The sequence below is a fragment of the Dromaius novaehollandiae genome, chromosome 3, assembly GCF_036370855.1.
Source record: "Dromaius novaehollandiae isolate bDroNov1 chromosome 3, bDroNov1.hap1, whole genome shotgun sequence".
Classification (NCBI taxonomy): Eukaryota; Metazoa; Chordata; class Aves; order Casuariiformes; family Dromaiidae; genus Dromaius; species Dromaius novaehollandiae.
Genome location: NC_088100.1, coordinates 92,876,360 through 92,892,652, shown reverse-complemented (window position 1 = coordinate 92,892,652; position 16,293 = coordinate 92,876,360). Strand labels below are relative to the sequence as shown.

General features: G+C 52.8%; 2 protein-coding genes across 2 annotated transcripts; one reads left to right on the top strand and one right to left on the bottom strand.

Moving 5' to 3' along the window:
* Nucleotide 1: 1 nt before the first annotated feature.
* On the bottom strand, nt 2-3,519 carry MAD2L1BP (MAD2L1 binding protein). Its single transcript, XM_026123016.2, has 2 exons — nt 3,118-3,519; nt 2-2,496 (listed from the first exon to the last, which is right to left on the bottom strand). Exons 1-2 carry the CDS (start codon nt 3,508-3,510, stop codon nt 1,966-1,968), a joined length of 924 nt encoding a protein of 307 aa, XP_025978801.2. The 5' UTR covers nt 3,511-3,519; the 3' UTR covers nt 2-1,965.
* A 1,482-nt stretch (nt 3,520-5,001) lies between these two features.
* On the top strand, nt 5,002-16,072 carry GTPBP2 (GTP binding protein 2). The gene is made up of 12 exons (XM_064509503.1): nt 5,002-5,321; nt 7,494-7,520; nt 8,109-8,293; nt 8,588-8,696; nt 9,250-9,447; nt 9,748-9,922; nt 10,556-10,775; nt 11,216-11,351; nt 11,753-11,811; nt 12,631-12,802; nt 13,103-13,267; nt 13,716-16,072. Exons 1-12 carry the CDS (start codon nt 5,139-5,141, stop codon nt 13,911-13,913), a joined length of 1,827 nt encoding a protein of 608 aa, XP_064365573.1. The 5' UTR covers nt 5,002-5,138; the 3' UTR covers nt 13,914-16,072.
* Nucleotides 16,073-16,293: the final 221 nt, after the last annotated feature.

The following is a 16,293-nucleotide window of genomic DNA, read 5'->3' as shown; positions in this document are numbered from 1 at the left end:
ACAGAAGCCAGCATTTTATTTTGATGATGATGATTATAACTACTAAACTTGTTAATCAAGCTCTAAAGCTCTTCATAAGAAAAAAAAAAAAAAGCATCTTGTCTTCTTTCATTCCTAGCACCCTATCATTGCTGCATTCATAGTTCAAGTATACCAGAATATGTAAACTTTTTAATGCCATAACATTGCACTCATTTAAGAGAGGGAGGGGAAAGGGACTGGCCCCTTGTTCCTCAGAACGAAGGCTTCTGTTCAAAAGCTCCTTTAAATATTTGAGTGCTAGCATTCTTAAATATGCATTACAAGCAGCTTTGGTGGAAATAAAGGGTTTTGATTTCCTGAGCACATCAAACACTCCACCTGTTCAAGTTACATTTCATTTAAGAGACCTGTGATTACACACTGAAGTTGGCAGCTGCACATAAGGCAGCATTCTTCATTCTAGCAATTTCTTCACTGAGCTAGCTTTAGCAGTCACTACATCTTTATTAACAGCTGATAACGGATCGTAAGGCAGAAACAGCACTCCTAGTGTTCTCCAAGCTCAAAAATATCAACTTAACGACCTTCCTTCCAGTTCTATAATCTTATTCTACTCCAAAAGGTCAGACAATTTAAAAAAAAGAAATAAGTGCAGGGGGGTTATTTCACCCTTTACCCTCCTTTCAACAGATCTTCTACTACCCCAGAGTGCACTTAGTGCTAGTAAGCAACTACAAGCAACCTCACTACCAGTAGCTTACAGTTTCAAACAGGAGAGAGATATTTAGAGCTATTAAACTCATTGCATTATAGATAGGTACCAGCTGATTCAAGACTACTGCAGTGGATATCTAGTTCGATAGTGTGCTCTAAGGGTTTCTCTCTGTGTCCCATTCTGCACTAGACATCAAACCTGGTACAGAAGAAAGGGCTCAAGTTCCACTTCCATGTAATACAGGGCATTCTGATTTGGAACAGAAGTTCACAGTTGAAGACAGTGCTGAACTTGATCATATCCCCCTCATCTCTTCTCCACATTTCAGCAAGGTTTACAGTCTAAGATTCTAACATTTCTAAGAGGTAAAAGTAAGCAAGAAATGAACTTTTTTTTTAATGAGAATAAACTAGCATAATGTGGCAAGAGTCCTAATTTCCTCTGAAGAGTGCTAGAACAAAAATTGCTTATTCTTGCTTACTCTTCAACTATATAACAAACTGATTATCAAGGCTGTTAGACTAAAGGTTAGTAAAGAGACACCAAAATGTGCTTTCCTGCCTCCACAAGACTACTTAATCTCTTTTTACAAATAGAACACCATGCTAGTTATGAGAACTCCCAGTTGCTGAGAAGTCCCACTCTTCAGATGATTAACTAGCTGAAACTGAATTATGGGAAGTCTAGCTTTATCAAATAGATGGCCAAACACCTGAATACTCAAATTTGATCAGACTACAGGGAAAGATCTCCTTTCGCAGCAGTGGAGTAGGTAAGAATTGCTATAGCCTTTACAATAAAGGCTATAAAGCCCTGGAAAGGCCAACTGTATTAATAATCATGTACATTATTTAGAGTCCCAAACAATTTGTTAAAGTAGTAATTATTGCTAGAGGAATTGCTGTGTTAAAACTCAGGAGAGAGAAGACTGTATCCAGTATTTGCCAGTTCAATAAGTATGCTGCAAGGAAGTTTTACTCCCAGTACAACAGTTCGTCTCTTTTGCCACAGCCCAGGTCCCTAAAGAATGCCTGTATTTAGATGTAATTGTCTCTTAAAAGGTATTTGCTTACAATTCTTTACAAGAAAGAATTTTACAGCTGTTTCATGGAAAGATTAACACAGTCCAGCTACAGGAAGATAGTAGATGCCCTGGAGAAAAGATCCAGAGAGACAAGAATACGCAATTACATTTGATAAAATAGTCGCCACCTAAAGCAGCACCAAAACGTTATTCAATAATCCATTAAAGTTCTATAAAGCACAAGTCATTCATGAAACCCCTTGAGTGTCACTGGTGCTTGAAACCATATGTAATCCTCCCAGGCAGGAGCCATAGCCTGAGGAGATGAGGCACTTATATTGATGTCTCCATCAGAGGACAAGTTGACAATTAGTTTCCTTCCTCGAGTTGGCACTTTGTAGTTGAGCTTGGGCCGGAACCAATCAACGCCACAATCACGGTGTCCTTGAAGCATAACAACAGTGCCCACGACGGGGAGAACCTTAAGTTCACTGAAGACATCCGCAATGAAGAGTGAGTGAAAAAGCTTACGCACGCAAAATGGAGTTTTCAGGCTCTCCTCAGCACTGCCCAAACAGATACCCTCTAAGTTGAGCTCATAAAGCTCCTTGGGGCTCATGGCATTGCCACCAAGCAGGATAAGGACACGAGGAACCAGCGTCAAACTGAACATCACTTCCAAGTGCTGGAGCACCCCCTCCAGCTCCATCAGCACCTGCTGGCATTTCTTGCTTGCCATGTCTATGGAGGGTGGCTTCTTAATCATGTCTCCATCCTGCAAGGGTGGGGGGAGAAGTATATTTGAGAAAAACAGGGAGAAGGTCTTAATACACTCTTTTGAAAACAGGGCACATCCCTTCCCTAATACTCAAAGAAGGTTAGGCAGGGTTTGGGGGGGCAGGGGGGGTTGGGTTTTTTTCTGTTGTTGTTAAGAGGTACAGGTAGGCTCATGTGGAATCAGGCAGTCCAAGAGGAACACAAAAGGCCATTCTATAGCTGCTGAGCTTGAATCTGCATCAGGCTACTAATGAATTCCCCACAAGAATTAGAAATCCCATCGTTCAAAGGCATGAAACCACCCTGTAGCCATATAAGAACAAGAAAACACTTGGTGGGCTTATCTGAGCAACAAATGTAAAACAGCAAGTAACATGCTTTGAGGGGAAACTGAGATGCAAGGGACAAATAGCAGCATTTGATATCTTTAGCTATCAACTATTTTAAAATAAAGCAGTAGCATCATTAAGGCTAGAGCTAACGTGGGCCTCTTACTGCAGACTGAAACGCCTCAGTGGACATAAAAGAGACAAGCCACGGAGCTAGAAGGTCAACCTGCCAGCCAAGCGCCCGCCGCCGAGCCCCCAAACCAGCCCCCACACCAGCCCCCGCCGCCCACCTGCGCCGCCCGCCGGCAGAAGTAGGCGAGCTGCTCGTAGGGCAGCGGCAGCTGGTGTCGCTGGTGCAGGACGTGCTTGAGGAGCTCGCAGGCGAAGCGGCAGCAGCTCTCGCGGCTCACGGCACCCGGGAACACCACCGACACCGAGGGGCACCCCGCCGCCGCCGCCCCGCTCTGCCGGGACCGTGCCCCGCCGCCGCGCTCCGGGGCCGCCGCCGCCGGCAGCGCCTCAGCCGCAAAGAGCGGGGACAAGGCAGCGGTCGCCCGCCCAGGAGGCACAGGGGGAGCTACCGCCAGGACGCAAAGCCTCTCCGCGCCGCCTGGCACCGCCATTTTCTGAGCGGCGGCTGGTGGCCAGCGCGGATTTGAATGGCCGCCGCCGCGGGGCACCATGGGAGCGCTCTGCCTGGGCGGCTTCCGGGGGCGGTGCCGCTGCCGCCATCATCATGCTCGTTGGGGCAGAGCGAGTCTAGCTCCGGTCCCGACGGCGACTGAGCGCGGTGGTGCGGGCATCCCTGCTCTGCCCTGCCCTGGGGGGGGGGGGGGGCGGCTCAGGCGCGGGCGGGCGCTCAGTAGGGCTGGAGCGCCCGGCCCCGCTGCTGCTGCTGCTGCCCCGGCCCAGACAGGCCCGGCGGCTCCGGCCCGGCCGCGGGTGCACTGGGCGCGTGGTTCTGCCCCAGGGGCTCCTCGGGGGCCTCCAGTAAACAGGGCGAGCGGGTTCTGCCCCGGTGCTGTGGCCCCTCTCCCGGGGAGAGGTGATCGGCAAGCGCCCGTCACACGCCCCCGGGCCCGCCGCCGCCCGGCCCTCTGAGCCCTCCGGGCCCGGCCAGAGCCCTGCTGGAGCTGCTGGAGGTGCCGCGGCGCTGCTGCGGGCTGCCTTCCTCTGGCCGCTGCGGCGTAGCGAGGCTATTTGTGAGCTGGAGGTGGGGAGCCGGGCCGGGCCGGGCCGGGAGGCGTGCGGCGGGAGCCGGCCGTGTTTGCAAACAACGTGGCCGCAGCCCCATTGGACGCAGCCTCCGAAACAGCCGAGGGAAGGCGGTCGCGCCGGTGTGTGATGGGATGAGCAAATCTACTGCGCTCACGGAGCCTGGGGAGCGCTGTGCGCCTACAGTACGGCTACCTTGGCTGCCTGTTAAAAGCACCAGTCAAAGGCTTTAAAAGCTGCTAACGTTAATGCTAAATGTTAGAAGCTGTTAATGGTAACAAATGTTAATCAAGCATCGCTGTCCTTAGGGGTTGGAGCTGAGAAAAATGAGGCTTACTAGCAGTAGCAATAACAATATCAGAGAGACAAGTGAGTGTCAAAACATGCACTGTGTTGCATGTCCTGCGTGGCAGGAGCTTCTCATCCTCACTCAGCCTGTTGCTTTTACTCCTAACCCTTCTCAGCAGAGCTTATGGTATCTTCTGTGTAGTTCTGTACTGTGCTACCATTTCTGTATAGTCATTAAGTATTTTTGATGCAAAACTCACATTTAAAAACGTTTTGGCTCCCTGTCCCTGATGCCAGTGGGAATGGGTGCCAGTAGCTGTCGCTGAAGTGGACGGTAGCAGGGCTCAATGCACGCAGCAGGCTGTGCATTGCAGAATGCCCGGAGAGGGAGCGGCAAATGTCGGTGGAGCTCCCCCTCCCTCAGCCTTGCCCCTTCGGTGGTTCCTGGACCCAGGCCCCCTCCCCAAAGCACGGCAGGGGCCAGGGGGGCGTCCGGGGCCGCGACCCGGCGGCGATGCCCGCTGTGGCCGCCAGGTGGCGACCTCCCGCCTCCGCCGGACTCCAACTCCCGTCCGCTCCCGAGCAGGGGAGCCCATAGAGGAGCGGGCGCGGCGCCGCGCGGCGCCTGCCGGGAGCCGTAGTTCCGAGCGGCGGAGGCGGCGCGGGGCGTGCCGGGAGGTGTAGTCCGGCGGCTGGGGACTCAGTTTCCCGTGGCGCCGCGCGGCCACTTCTGACGCCGTGGCCGGGGCGGCGAGCCCGGGCGGGGAGCGGGCGCCGCACCGGGGCGGCGGGGCCGCGCCGGGTCGCCATGGACTCGCGGGTGTCGGAGCTGTTCGGGGGCTGCTGCCGGCCGGCGGGCGGCGGCGCGGGCGGGGCGCTGCGCGGGCGCGGGGGGGCCGCGCCCGGCGGCGGTGGCGGCTCCAAGGCGAAGAAGAAGAGCGGGCGGGGCCGGGGGGCCAAGGCCAACAACCCGCCGTACCTGCCGCCCGAGGTGAGCTCCGCGCCTCCTCCCGGGGCCTGCCGCCGCCGCGGGGCCGGGGTGTCCCGGGCCCCGCGAGGGCCCCGGCCCGCTTCGCGCGGCGGCGAAGCCCGTCGGGTTTCGCGGCGTTGGGTCGGAGGCCGCTCCTGGGCCGGGGGGCGGCGGGGCCGGCGCTTGGCGGGCTGCAGCTGGCAGCCCCGCCGGCGCCGTTGCCGCTGTCCCGGTTTCCCCTCCGGCGGCTTGACGTGGCAGTGCCCCTAGTGCCGGGAGCTCCTGGTGCGGGCAGCCAGACCGTGCCGTTGCTGGGGGCTCGCTGCCTGGCGTCCCTCCCTGCAGGCTTTGTTCTTTGGGGCTCTGGAAATGAAACCTCGCTCAGGTCGGAGCCCCAAGCATCCTGTTCGTGTCTCTCCCGGGGGGTCGGTCTGGTGGGCGCCAGCGTCCTTCTGGCTGCTGAGCTCCTAGGCATCGTTTGGTGGCGTCTAGTGACACCCTTCGCAGCTTGCTCCACAAACGCTTTCTTACACGGAGACGCAGAGGGTACTGGCCAAGCGAGAGGTGGTGTTCCCACTTGCCTCTTACAGGAAGAAGATAAGATGTTGGCAGTAAGTGGCATGTTGGTCCGTTCAGACAGTTGGTGCAGAACCACCGGGACTCGCTGCGACGAGCCCTGCATCACCCTGGAGCCCGTTGCTCAGCCCCGGTCAGCGAGATTTCTGTAAAAGATGTAGGAGCCTGTGCTGGGGGGGAGGGAGCAATTCCTCTTGGCAAAAGGGAGGACAGGGCTTAGCTGCTGTAAGCTAACTTCTCCACAGGCAGGATGGTCCCCTGCAGCCACAGCCTGGGATTTGCTCCTTTCAGCTGGAGGCCGGACAGTCCCTGTGGTTTGAGTGCAGCTTCCTGTCCTCCACTACCTTGTTCGCTATGTGGCCCAGCAAGTCTAGACTTGTTGCTTTTGTAGTCTCAGCTGCCTCGAAGCAGACCCACCACCCACCCCCTTATCGCATACGGCATTGTATGTGAATGCAGTGTTTCTCTTGGAGTTGGAAGGATGGTGGATGATAACAGAGGAAAGCCTTTTGCAAGTACTGCTCTCTCACTAAGTAGCTCCACTGCCCGAGAGCAGAGCTGATAATTCAGAGCCTCTCTCAGTTGGCCTTTTGCCACCATAAGCTCCGCTGTGGTTAAGAGCTGAGCTAGAAGGCAAGGAGAGGGCTCTTGCCTCTCTCCATGTGCAAATCAGTGTCCAGAGGAAAAGGAAGCTCTTGGTGCTGGCAGCCCAGTTCAGTCTGCCAGAGTACTTGGCTTCCCGCAGGCTCCAGCCCTTTCTCAGTGGTCCTTGGACTGAACCAGTGGGAAAGTTACTTCAATACTGGCCATACGTGTTCCCTCTGAGAGCTGGTGCCTGTTGTGGCTGGAGTGGACTTGATGAGTTAATGGGTCTTTCTGTTTCGGGCTGTGACAATCCGATTTGGCTGCAGCCCTTCCTGGGGAAGCCCCTCTGACGACATTGTCCACAGGTGCTCCTTATCATGTCTAGCTCTCCAGAACTGTCAGGCTAGTGACTAGTTTGCTTCCTTATGTCTGAAGTTTCTTCTCTTTGCAAGGTAGATGTGCGTGGATATAGGAAGGAGTCAATGAAAAAGTAATTGAGTGAGGAGCATAGCAGTGTGTGGGAGAGAGGACAGCAATTTTTGCCCCCAGTCAGCTGTTTCCGTACACATTGGGTGGACAGAAGGTGTTGGATAGCATGTGGCGGCAATGTGGGATGTGAATAGAGTGGAATGTGTGGAGAGTTTTGATCGTCTGTTGGCCTGTGCCTTTTTTTTTTTTTTTTTTTTTTTTTTTTGAAACTGGAAGTCTGTGTGACTTTCAGATTGGCCCCATCCTTTGCTGTCGGGGGGGGGGGGGAAGGGGGGGGCAGCATTTCCTCCTGCATGACTCTAATTTTAGCCTCTGGTTTTCAACCTGTGTGATGTAAACAGCAGAAACAAACCCAAAGTAAATTCCAGTACAGTGTAGGAATGAATGGCAGGCGAGGCTGTGACTAACATAGTATGTTTCTGTAATTTTCCCTCTCTCTGAAAATGATAGCAGGAGCTACAGAGTGCCTGGGTGGCTGGTGCCTGTAGAAGTCCGTGTTGGCACAGCACCTAATCTTTCTATCTTGTTTCATTCTCTGACCAGGCAGAAGATGGGAACATCGAGTACAAGGTGAGCCTTTGAGTGTTGTAGAGGGTGGAGTCTTCCTCCCAGAGGATTATTTTGCAGTGAGTAACTCCAACAAAGACAGCATATGGGGAACATGTTCAAGAAAGGGACAGAAAAACAGATGCTGGACTAAGGAGTTACCTGTCCACTTCTGGGTCTCTGTGCGTAGCAATACCCAGTATGCTGAGCTGGAAGAGTAGGATCTCAGGACTCGTTTTAGGAATCTGGTTTAGGAGATGAGATCCGCCATATTTTTCCTGAGATCTTCCTCCTTTGATGGAAATACCCTGGTATCCCTGATATTCCTTTGCCACTTGCTAGTGGCTCTCCTGCTGTTCACAATTATTTGGTTCCTGTATCACAAATAGATTGCGTGGTGCTGTTTCTTTACTCCCAGAGCAGGCAGGGTACAGATCCCTTCTGCAAGATGCAGGAATGATCTGCTAGCCCACTATCATGGGGTCTGTTTTCCAGAGGTGGGTCGGGGTGGAGGCATTACTTCATGGTGTTGGGTTGGGGAGTTGCTGCCTTGGGCAATGGGATTCCCTGTGCACCCATGCTGTGACTCTAACTACCCCCTCCGTTGAACAGCTAAAGCTAGTGAATCCTTCGCAATATCGCTTTGAGCACCTGGTGACACAGATGAAGTGGCGACTACAAGAAGGCCGAGGAGAGGCTGTCTATCAAATTGGCGTGGAGGACAACGGGCTGCTGGTGGGCCTCTCAGAAGAGGAGATGCGTGCCTCACTCAAGACACTGCGCCGTATGGCAGAGAAGTATGTGTTCCCTTTGCTCTGTGAGACCTTCAGGCATAGACAGCCTCCAGTACAGAGAGGCTCGGCCCCAGAAAGGGGGGTGGGCTGGTGGCTCCTTTTCACAAAGCCTCCGTATGACTGAAGTTCCCTTAGCACGAGGATCTGGGAATAGGAGTGCAGCTTGGCTGGAATCTTGAGGCTTCTGCCCTGCCGTTTCCAGTGTTTGGGCCATTCATTTGCCAGGTCTGATTCTAGAGGTGCAAGGGCAGCTGAGTACAAACATGTGTCTCACTCTTTCCTTTGCATTCGTGGCAGAGTTGGGGCAGACATCACAGTGCTCCGGGAGAGGGAGGTCGATTATGACAGCGATGTTCCAAGGAAGATAACTGAAGTCCTTGTCCGAAAGGTGCCTGACAACCAGCAGGTAGGAACCTGCGGCTTGGCCGTCCTCTCCCGCTGGAGGCTGCCAGGCTTTGTTCAAGCAGATTCCTTTCGGGATGTGAGCCCAAATCCTAGAGGCACTTTGCCATAGATTGGCCCATAGCAGGTGCTTTAAAGAGCTGCCAAAGGGAGACTTTAGAACAACACTTTTCATCTCCAGGATTGCGGTTGCGGCAGATTCCAGTAGGGGAGATTGCACACTGGGCTGCATCACAACGAGCGCCTTAGAAGTGGAATAATTTCTCACCATTCACGCAGGCAAACGGAAGGATTTGCAGTTCCTGCTGCAACAAATGACTTTGTTTTCTGATGTCAGAGGGTGGTGTATGACATCACAATGCTAGAAAGTGTATTGCAACTCCTGGGCTGATATTTGCTGAGAGAAGGGGCAGAATCTGAGGAAGAGGATTATGCTGCACAGTGCCCATCGTGGAGGGAAAGCCTCTGGGGCCCATCTCTGCAGCCGTGCAGCATGGGTGCAACAGCCAGCACAGCACTGGCTAAGTTTCCTTATTTCTTTGATCCTTTTCCCTTAGTTCTTAGACCTGCGAGTGGCTGTGCTGGGGAATGTGGACTCAGGGAAGTCAACTCTTTTGGGTGTCCTGACACAAGGAGAGCTGGACAACGGGAGGGGCAGAGCACGCCTCAACCTCTTCCGGCATCTTCACGAAATCCAGTCAGGAAGAACGTCGAGTATCAGCTTTGAGATCCTTGGCTTCAACAGCAAAGGAGAGGTGAGGGAGTGGCCTGCTGAACTCAGAGAGCTGGGAGAGGGTAAGATGGTGAAGGAGAGTATGACTGTTTGTTACTGTTACAACAGTGAGGGAAACATGATGGAAAAGAGGTTGCCCAGCTCTATGTCCCCTTAGCTAAACAGGAGTGCTGCTTGTTCATTTGCAACAAACATAGTTTCTTGTATCCATGGGGAATGATCAATACTCATTAATTTTGAGGTCAGAGTGGTCTGATAAGGGCTGGCTCTTCCTTCGCTTGCCTGGTGGTGCTCCTTCTTACTGAGTCCTCGTGTTCCTCAGGTGGTGAATTACAGTGACTCCCGGACGGCAGAAGAGATCTGTGAGAGTTCCTCCAAGATGATCACTTTCATTGATCTGGCTGGCCACCACAAGTACCTGAAAACAACCATCTTTGGCCTCACCAGCTACTGCCCAGACTTTGCTATGTTGGTGGTTAGTGCCAACACTGGCATTGGTGAGTGTTGTGCTGCCTGCACTGAGAAACACACAGATGAACTGACAGCAGTGTGTGAAGATGAATGGAGGATGGCTGGGCAGATCCTGGTTAGCTGGGGATTGTTGTCAGAAAAAAATACTGCTTTCTTGTAGGCCAGTGCCTACAAGTGCCTGGGAGGGGATAGAGTGGGATGCTTTTGTCAGCTGTATGCCATATTACTGGAAACAGTGCTCAGGACAGAGAGGCTTTGGTTGGCATTTGAGGCTGCATTCATTGGAAAAAATCTCTCTGACATATTCATAGGGGTGCTGGATCCTGAAGCCTTGTAAAAAGGCAGCTGGAGTTCTTCCACATTTTTCTGTAACATTTTGATGGCTGTTTTCTGAAAAACTCTGGTCCATGGAGGATAACTACTGCATCGTTCTGAAGCAAAGAGATCAGGCACAAGAAGTCTTGGTTATCTGTATTTTTCTAGACTGATGTTTGTTTTGATTAAAAGAACAATGTTCCTTTTTCATTGCCCGATGATCTGAGCCGATAGGGTGAAATCTCTAGCATGGGCTCATGGGAGGTCCAGGAGACACAACTATACCATAAACAAGCAGCAGTGGTGACTGCTACTGTACCTACACTCTCACTTTTCTCCTGCAGCAGGCACAACGCGAGAGCACTTGGGCTTGGCAATGGCCCTCAAGGTCCCCTTCTTCATCGTCATCAGCAAAGTCGACTTGTGTTCAAAAGCCACTGTGGAACGGACAGTGAAACAGCTAGAGCGAATCCTGAAGCAGCCAGGCTGCAACAAGCTCCCCCTGCTTGTGAACTCAGATGACGATGCTGTCACAGCAGCACAGCAGTTTGCACAGTCTCCCAAGTAAGGGACCCTTCTTTCCTCCTGCCAGGAACACATAATTCAGACTGGGCTGCTGTGTGGAGCTGGGAAAGCCTTCCTCAGGGTTGCAGACCACATCTCGAACATCTTGGCTCCTCATCAGGTTTCTTGCCTTTGTTCTCCAAGAGGTCATTTTCCCCTCCTGGGCCTTTTTTGGGCTCTCAGAGCAGAAGGTGCCGGAGGCTGAGTTGGGGTTACTTCTCCAGGACAGAAGTGTGGGTTGGCAGGTGGTGTAGGTACCTCGACCAAGCGTTGAGGCAGGGTCACTGCAGAGTTACACCTAGCCCACACACCCTTCCACTGTGGTCCAGTTTCTTATTGTAGTCTCTCTTCCTCCTGGGCTCTGTAGATTCAGAATTGCAGTCACTTTCTGCAGCTGCACTCTGGCCTTCCACTTATCCCTGTCTGTCTGTGTTTGGCAGCATCACCCCAATCTTCACACTGTCCAGCGTTTCTGGGGAGAACCTAGATCTCCTGAAAGTCTTCCTCAACATCCTTCCTCCATTGACCAACAGTAAAGAGCAGGAGGAACTAATGCAGCAGCTCACAGAGTTTCAGGTATGTAAAGGTAGTTCAGCTCTAGATCTGCTACTGCACTTGTTACTGTGATGTGTGACAACCAGCTGGGGGCTCTGGACACCGTGGGGGGACATGTGATGAACTCTTGGACTATTGGTAAATGTTAAAAAGCGGACTTGTTCCTTGTACAGGCCTGTTAGGCTCAGCTCTGTCGTAGCTAAGGGATGCCCATTTCACAGAAAAGACAGTTTCTCTGGTTTCCACTTCCCAGGCTGAGTTTCCTCTAATGGGAAGCTAGTGGGAGCTGGTGAAAGTGCCAAGATGGCCTCTGATGCCCAGCAGACAGCTCCCCTCCTTCCACACATGGCGAGGGCGGCTTGTTCTTCTGGAGTGCTGTTTTCCAGCTATCTGAGCAGCTTATTCCGGTTGCCTTTCTGCAGGTTGATGAAATCTATACTGTACCAGAGGTGGGGACTGTTGTGGGAGGAACTCTATCGAGGTAAGTGATGCCAGGCAGATAGGTGGATGTGGGTGGTTGCTGGAGTTCCAACAAGGTTAGAGTCACCCACTGCTCTGAGAGCTGCAGAGTGGAAGCTGTCCAGTCCTCTCTATCTGTATCAGATGGAAGCAGCACAAGGCTAAGTCAGTCCTGGCTCTTGCCAGATAACAGAGCTGATTGAGGGTAAAGCCCTACAGGGTGTTGGGAGGTGCTGTGAAAAGCCCATTGCTCATGTGGCGACAAGTGAGGACTCGGCTCTTAAGTTGCTAGATTAGGAATGTGACCTGTAGTGTGCTGAAAGAAGGCATGGTAGGACCCAGAGTCAGCAGAGGTTAGCCAACATCCTGAGGTGTTGCTTTTCTCCTTCCTCTAGCAGGAGGAGAAGAAAATTGGCAAAGCAAATCCTCTGATCCCAGGAGAAGTTATCACTTGCTACCCCATGAGAAGGCGGCTGTCCCTTGGTGTCCCAGGAATGGTCAGAGCAGTTCGGTTCTCGGGGTGTCCATACAGAATGGGCGCCAACTGCAATCCATCCAGGAGAAACAGTGCAGTGTGGCAGAGCACAGGGAGACAGAATGGCACCTGTCCAAGGGAAAAACACTTGGTATTCCAAGGAGTAATAGTGTGTCTTTTGCTGCTACTGTAGGAAATTCCTCTTCCTACGAGCTTTGTACCCCTGGTAGTTCATCACATGCCTGGGTAGGAGTCCAGAGACACTCATCTCCTTGGTCCTGGGGAGTTAGTGCAGGTTAGTCTTGCAGGGTGTGGCTTTTTCCTTATTTCCTGCTGAACTCTGTCCTGCTTTTGCACCCTGGGCAGCGGGATCTGCCGAGAAGGGGAAAACCTGGTGGTTGGTCCCACTGATGACGGGAAGTTCCTCCGGCTGAAGGTGTGCAGCATCCAGCGTAACCGCTCGGCCTGCCGTGTGCTGCGGGCAGGGCAGGCAGCCACGCTGGCCCTTGGGCCCTTCGACCGCTCCCTGCTGCGCAAGGTGAGTCCAGCTGCTGCCAGGCTCCTCGTCACTCCAGAAATAATAAGATCGGCTGCCAAGGTTCTCAGTGAGCAGGGCTGGAGGCTTCCCTAGAGATCCCCTCCTGGTAGCATAGGAATGAAGTAGAGATGTTTGCAGAAAACTTGCTGGAAGGGGAGGAAATGGCCAGGTTATGAAGTAGGAGGAGTGCAGGACTGAGAATGGGATACAAGGCCAAGTCCCAGAGTGGAAATGTGCATGTGGTATGGGGCTGGCAAAGGGGCTGGTCCCAATTGGTCTGAGCTTTGGGCTGTTGTGCAGGGCATGGTGATGGTGAGCCCAGAAATGAACCCCACCATCTGCTCAGTGTTTGAAGCCGAGATCGTGCTGTTGTTCCATGCCACAACTTTCCGGAAGGGGTTTCAGGTGACGGTGCATGTAGGAAATGTGCGGCAGACTGCTATTGTAGAGAAGATCCACGGAAAGGTAGGCCTGGGAGGAAAGGGGGGGATATGGACTTCCCTGTGGGGCTTGTTGGGATTCCACTATGCCCTCTAGTAAAGCCAGGGGCCATGGGACTATCAAGTCCAGTTCTCTGGAATCCTGGGCAGCTGTGTCCCTTCAGAGAGCACACTTGTCCCTTTATCCTGTCTGTGTAGTTGATTTGCCTCTAACAATGTTAAAGAATTTCCTTATTGCAAAACAAGCAGCCTGCTGGATCCCAGCAAGACTGGGAAGGGAGGTGAACTCTCCATTCTCCAGAGCTTGTGTGTTCCTGTCTCCCACCATGCAGACAATAATAAGAAGGGCTCAAACTCCACAACCGGAGAGAGGCCACCAGTCCAGTTGCCTCATCTCCTTAGCATCCATATCCACCTCTCCCTTATGCAGAGGTTTGGTAAGTGGGCCCAGGCATTCCCCTTTGTCTCCTTAGGACAAGCTGCGGACAGGGGAGAAGGCAGTCGTCCGTTTCAGATTCATCAAGCATCCTGAATACTTGAAGATCGGAGCCAAGCTGCTCTTCCGTGAAGGAGTCACCAAAGGCATTGGGCATGTCACTGACCTCCAAGCCATCACCACCAAAGAAAATGGCCTGGAGGAGTCCCTAGGGCCTGGACAGCTGAGCTTCTGACTACCACTAGGTCAGAGAGATCACTCACCAACAACTGGGGAGAAGGATGGAAGCTTCCCTGGCTCTCTGAGTGATGCCTGGAGCTGCTGCTGTCCAGTTCTAGTGTGGGCATCCCTCCTCTGTGCTGCGAGATGGAGCCTTGCAGAGTTTCTTGCATTCAGTGCCCTACGTGAGGCAAGTTAAGCATGTTCTCCACATTGCCTGCTGCTTTGATTGCCCTGCCCTCTCCAGAATAGATCAGAGGCACCTGCAGACCTGGGCAGGCAAGTTCTGGCTTTGTTTGCTATTTGAAAATCACTGGTTGGGAGGAGCAGAGCCCTTGAAGACTAGCAGTGAGGGGATTTTTTTTTCCATCTCTGATACAAGATCTGGTCCCATTCCAGCTCGATCCTGAGTAGTCCTGCAGCACATCCCTCTGGGGAGGGGATGGAAGAGGCCCTGCTACCCACAGTGGGGGCTTGGCTGAACCTTTCAAAATGCATTCAGGACACTTTTTAACCATTTTAATTTTGGTTGGCTTTAATCTGCAGTGTCCATTTGTGTGTTGGTTTTTGCGTTACTGTAATCTGGGTGTCTTACTGTTGGACAAGTGTCCTGTCTTGTTCCCCACACATGTGCACATGTACCCACTCCTTCAGCTTCCCGTTTGTGACTTCTGGGAGGCTGGGGCTGTTGTGAGTGGCACGGCCTCTTGACATAACAGCGTGAAGGAAGAATTTGCACTTAAATCTGCTCCTTGCAGCAGCTGAGCAGCCTGCTGCCAGAAGCAGGAGGCAGTTTTGTGGAGCGGCGTGGGGCCTGGGCCTGTGCTGGCGCATGCTGGTTGTTTACACGGAGGTTCAGCTACAGATGTCATCTTCAAGTGGGCAGCAGCATTTTGCAGTGGGCTCCCTGGTGCAGCTGTTTCAGGGCCCAGCCCAGCTCGCTCCTCAGACACTTGCCTTAATGTTTGAGCAGGGCAGGCTGTGTAACTAACACAAAACCAGATGACTTTTATTGTATAGATGTGATTTGACAGTGGCATGATTTTAGTTCTTGTTCTCCTCAAGGAAGACTTCTTTTCTTTTCCCTGCCACTGGGGTTCATTGTTGGAGGAAAGCTGGTGTTGCCAGCAAGGACTCTGTGCACAAGAAGTGGAGCACTTTTGTCCCTCACTTGCTACCATGTGATTCCCCATTTGTGCCCTGTGTGACAGTTGCTCCAGCCTACTGTTAGCCTGGAGGGTGCAGCAGGGGCTGTACAGCTGTGCATAGGCTTTTGGTTTTACTGTTGACTGTTAGACCAAATGTATCAGCTGTGAGCAACAGTTCTTCAGCCAGCCTTGGAGCAGGGCATGGTGTCCTGCCAGCCCTGACCGAAGAGAAAGGAGAGGGCCTGTAATAGCACTCGCTTGCCAGAATAACCCTACTACCATCCTGAAAGCAAGTTCCTCTTCTGCTGGGGCTGCTGGCACAGGCAGTGCTTATGGGTCTGAATGGCCCATGCTGATCCGTGGATGTCTCGGAGCAACGCTCTAGCACGTGGGGTGACTGCACCCTGCAAAGAGCATGCTGAAGTGATGTGAAGTTGGTGAAAAGGTGGTGTATATGAAGGGATGATGCAAGGCCATCCTCCCCGTGAGAGATTCAGAGGCAGCTTCGTAGTGAGAGGAGCAGGTGTTACCTGTCCCCTGGGAGGAGACCTGACCCAGCTGAAAACCTGCCTCCTCCCTGTCAGCCCAGCAGTGAGACAGCACCTACGGGCTCAAGGCAGCTGCTGAAACAGGATCCCTTTTCCCTTCCACCCTGGCAGTGGTCTGGGTGTTACAGCAACATGTTCTTTCAGCCAGGCCTGCAAGGATAGGCCCCAACTGCCAGCAGGCTCTTCCCTTTGGTGCTAGTGGCTCACTGAGAAAACTGCCCTGCGTGGGGGTGTGAACCCGGCTGTTTGCAGCAGCCCTGGTGTCTTCTGTGCCGGGGAAGACACGGGGTGCAGTGACCATCTCTGAAACAGCAGACAGCTGGTCTCATCTCATCCCTGCCATCTGTGGCATGACCGTTCTTGGTGCCATGCTCTTCATAATTGCTGTTTTGTTGTCTTTAACTTTTCTAATACTGGGGGTGGCCCCTGTTCCCCAAGCATCTATATATAAATGTACAGAATAAAGATGTTTTATTGAGGTTGCTGGCTGAGTTGTACAACAAGTGAGGGTGGAGCTGGGCTCTTGCCATACTGCCCTTGGAGCCGGGTCGTGGTTGGAGACGGCTGCCCTCCACCCCTTCGTAAGCTTCCTGCATTCAGCCCTATAAATACCCGGCTGTGGCGTGGAAGGAATGCAGCCTTGCTCTCTCTGCTTATCTGAGCTGACCTGCAGCCTGGGGTGACAGGCAGCCACGTCACC

What these genes read in the sequence shown, in the direction of transcription:
- MAD2L1BP (XM_026123016.2), bottom strand. Translation starts at nt 3,510, where the DNA reads ATGGTGCCCCGCGGCGGCGGCCATTCAAATCCGCGCTGGCCACCAGCC. An exon ending in TCTGCCGGCGGGCGGCGCAG is followed by an intron (nt 2,497 to 3,117) that starts GTGGGCGGCGGG and finishes CCACCCTTGCAG; the next exon opens with GATGGAGACATGATTAAGAA.
- GTPBP2 (XM_064509503.1), top strand. Translation starts at nt 5,139, where the DNA reads ATGGACTCGCGGGTGTCGGAGCTGTTCGGGGGCTGCTGCCGGCCGGCG. An exon ending in CGCCGTACCTGCCGCCCGAG is followed by an intron (nt 5,322 to 7,493) that starts GTGAGCTCCGCG and finishes TTCTCTGACCAG; the next exon opens with GCAGAAGATGGGAACATCGA. An exon ending in ATGGGAACATCGAGTACAAG is followed by an intron (nt 7,521 to 8,108) that starts GTGAGCCTTTGA and finishes TCCGTTGAACAG; the next exon opens with CTAAAGCTAGTGAATCCTTC.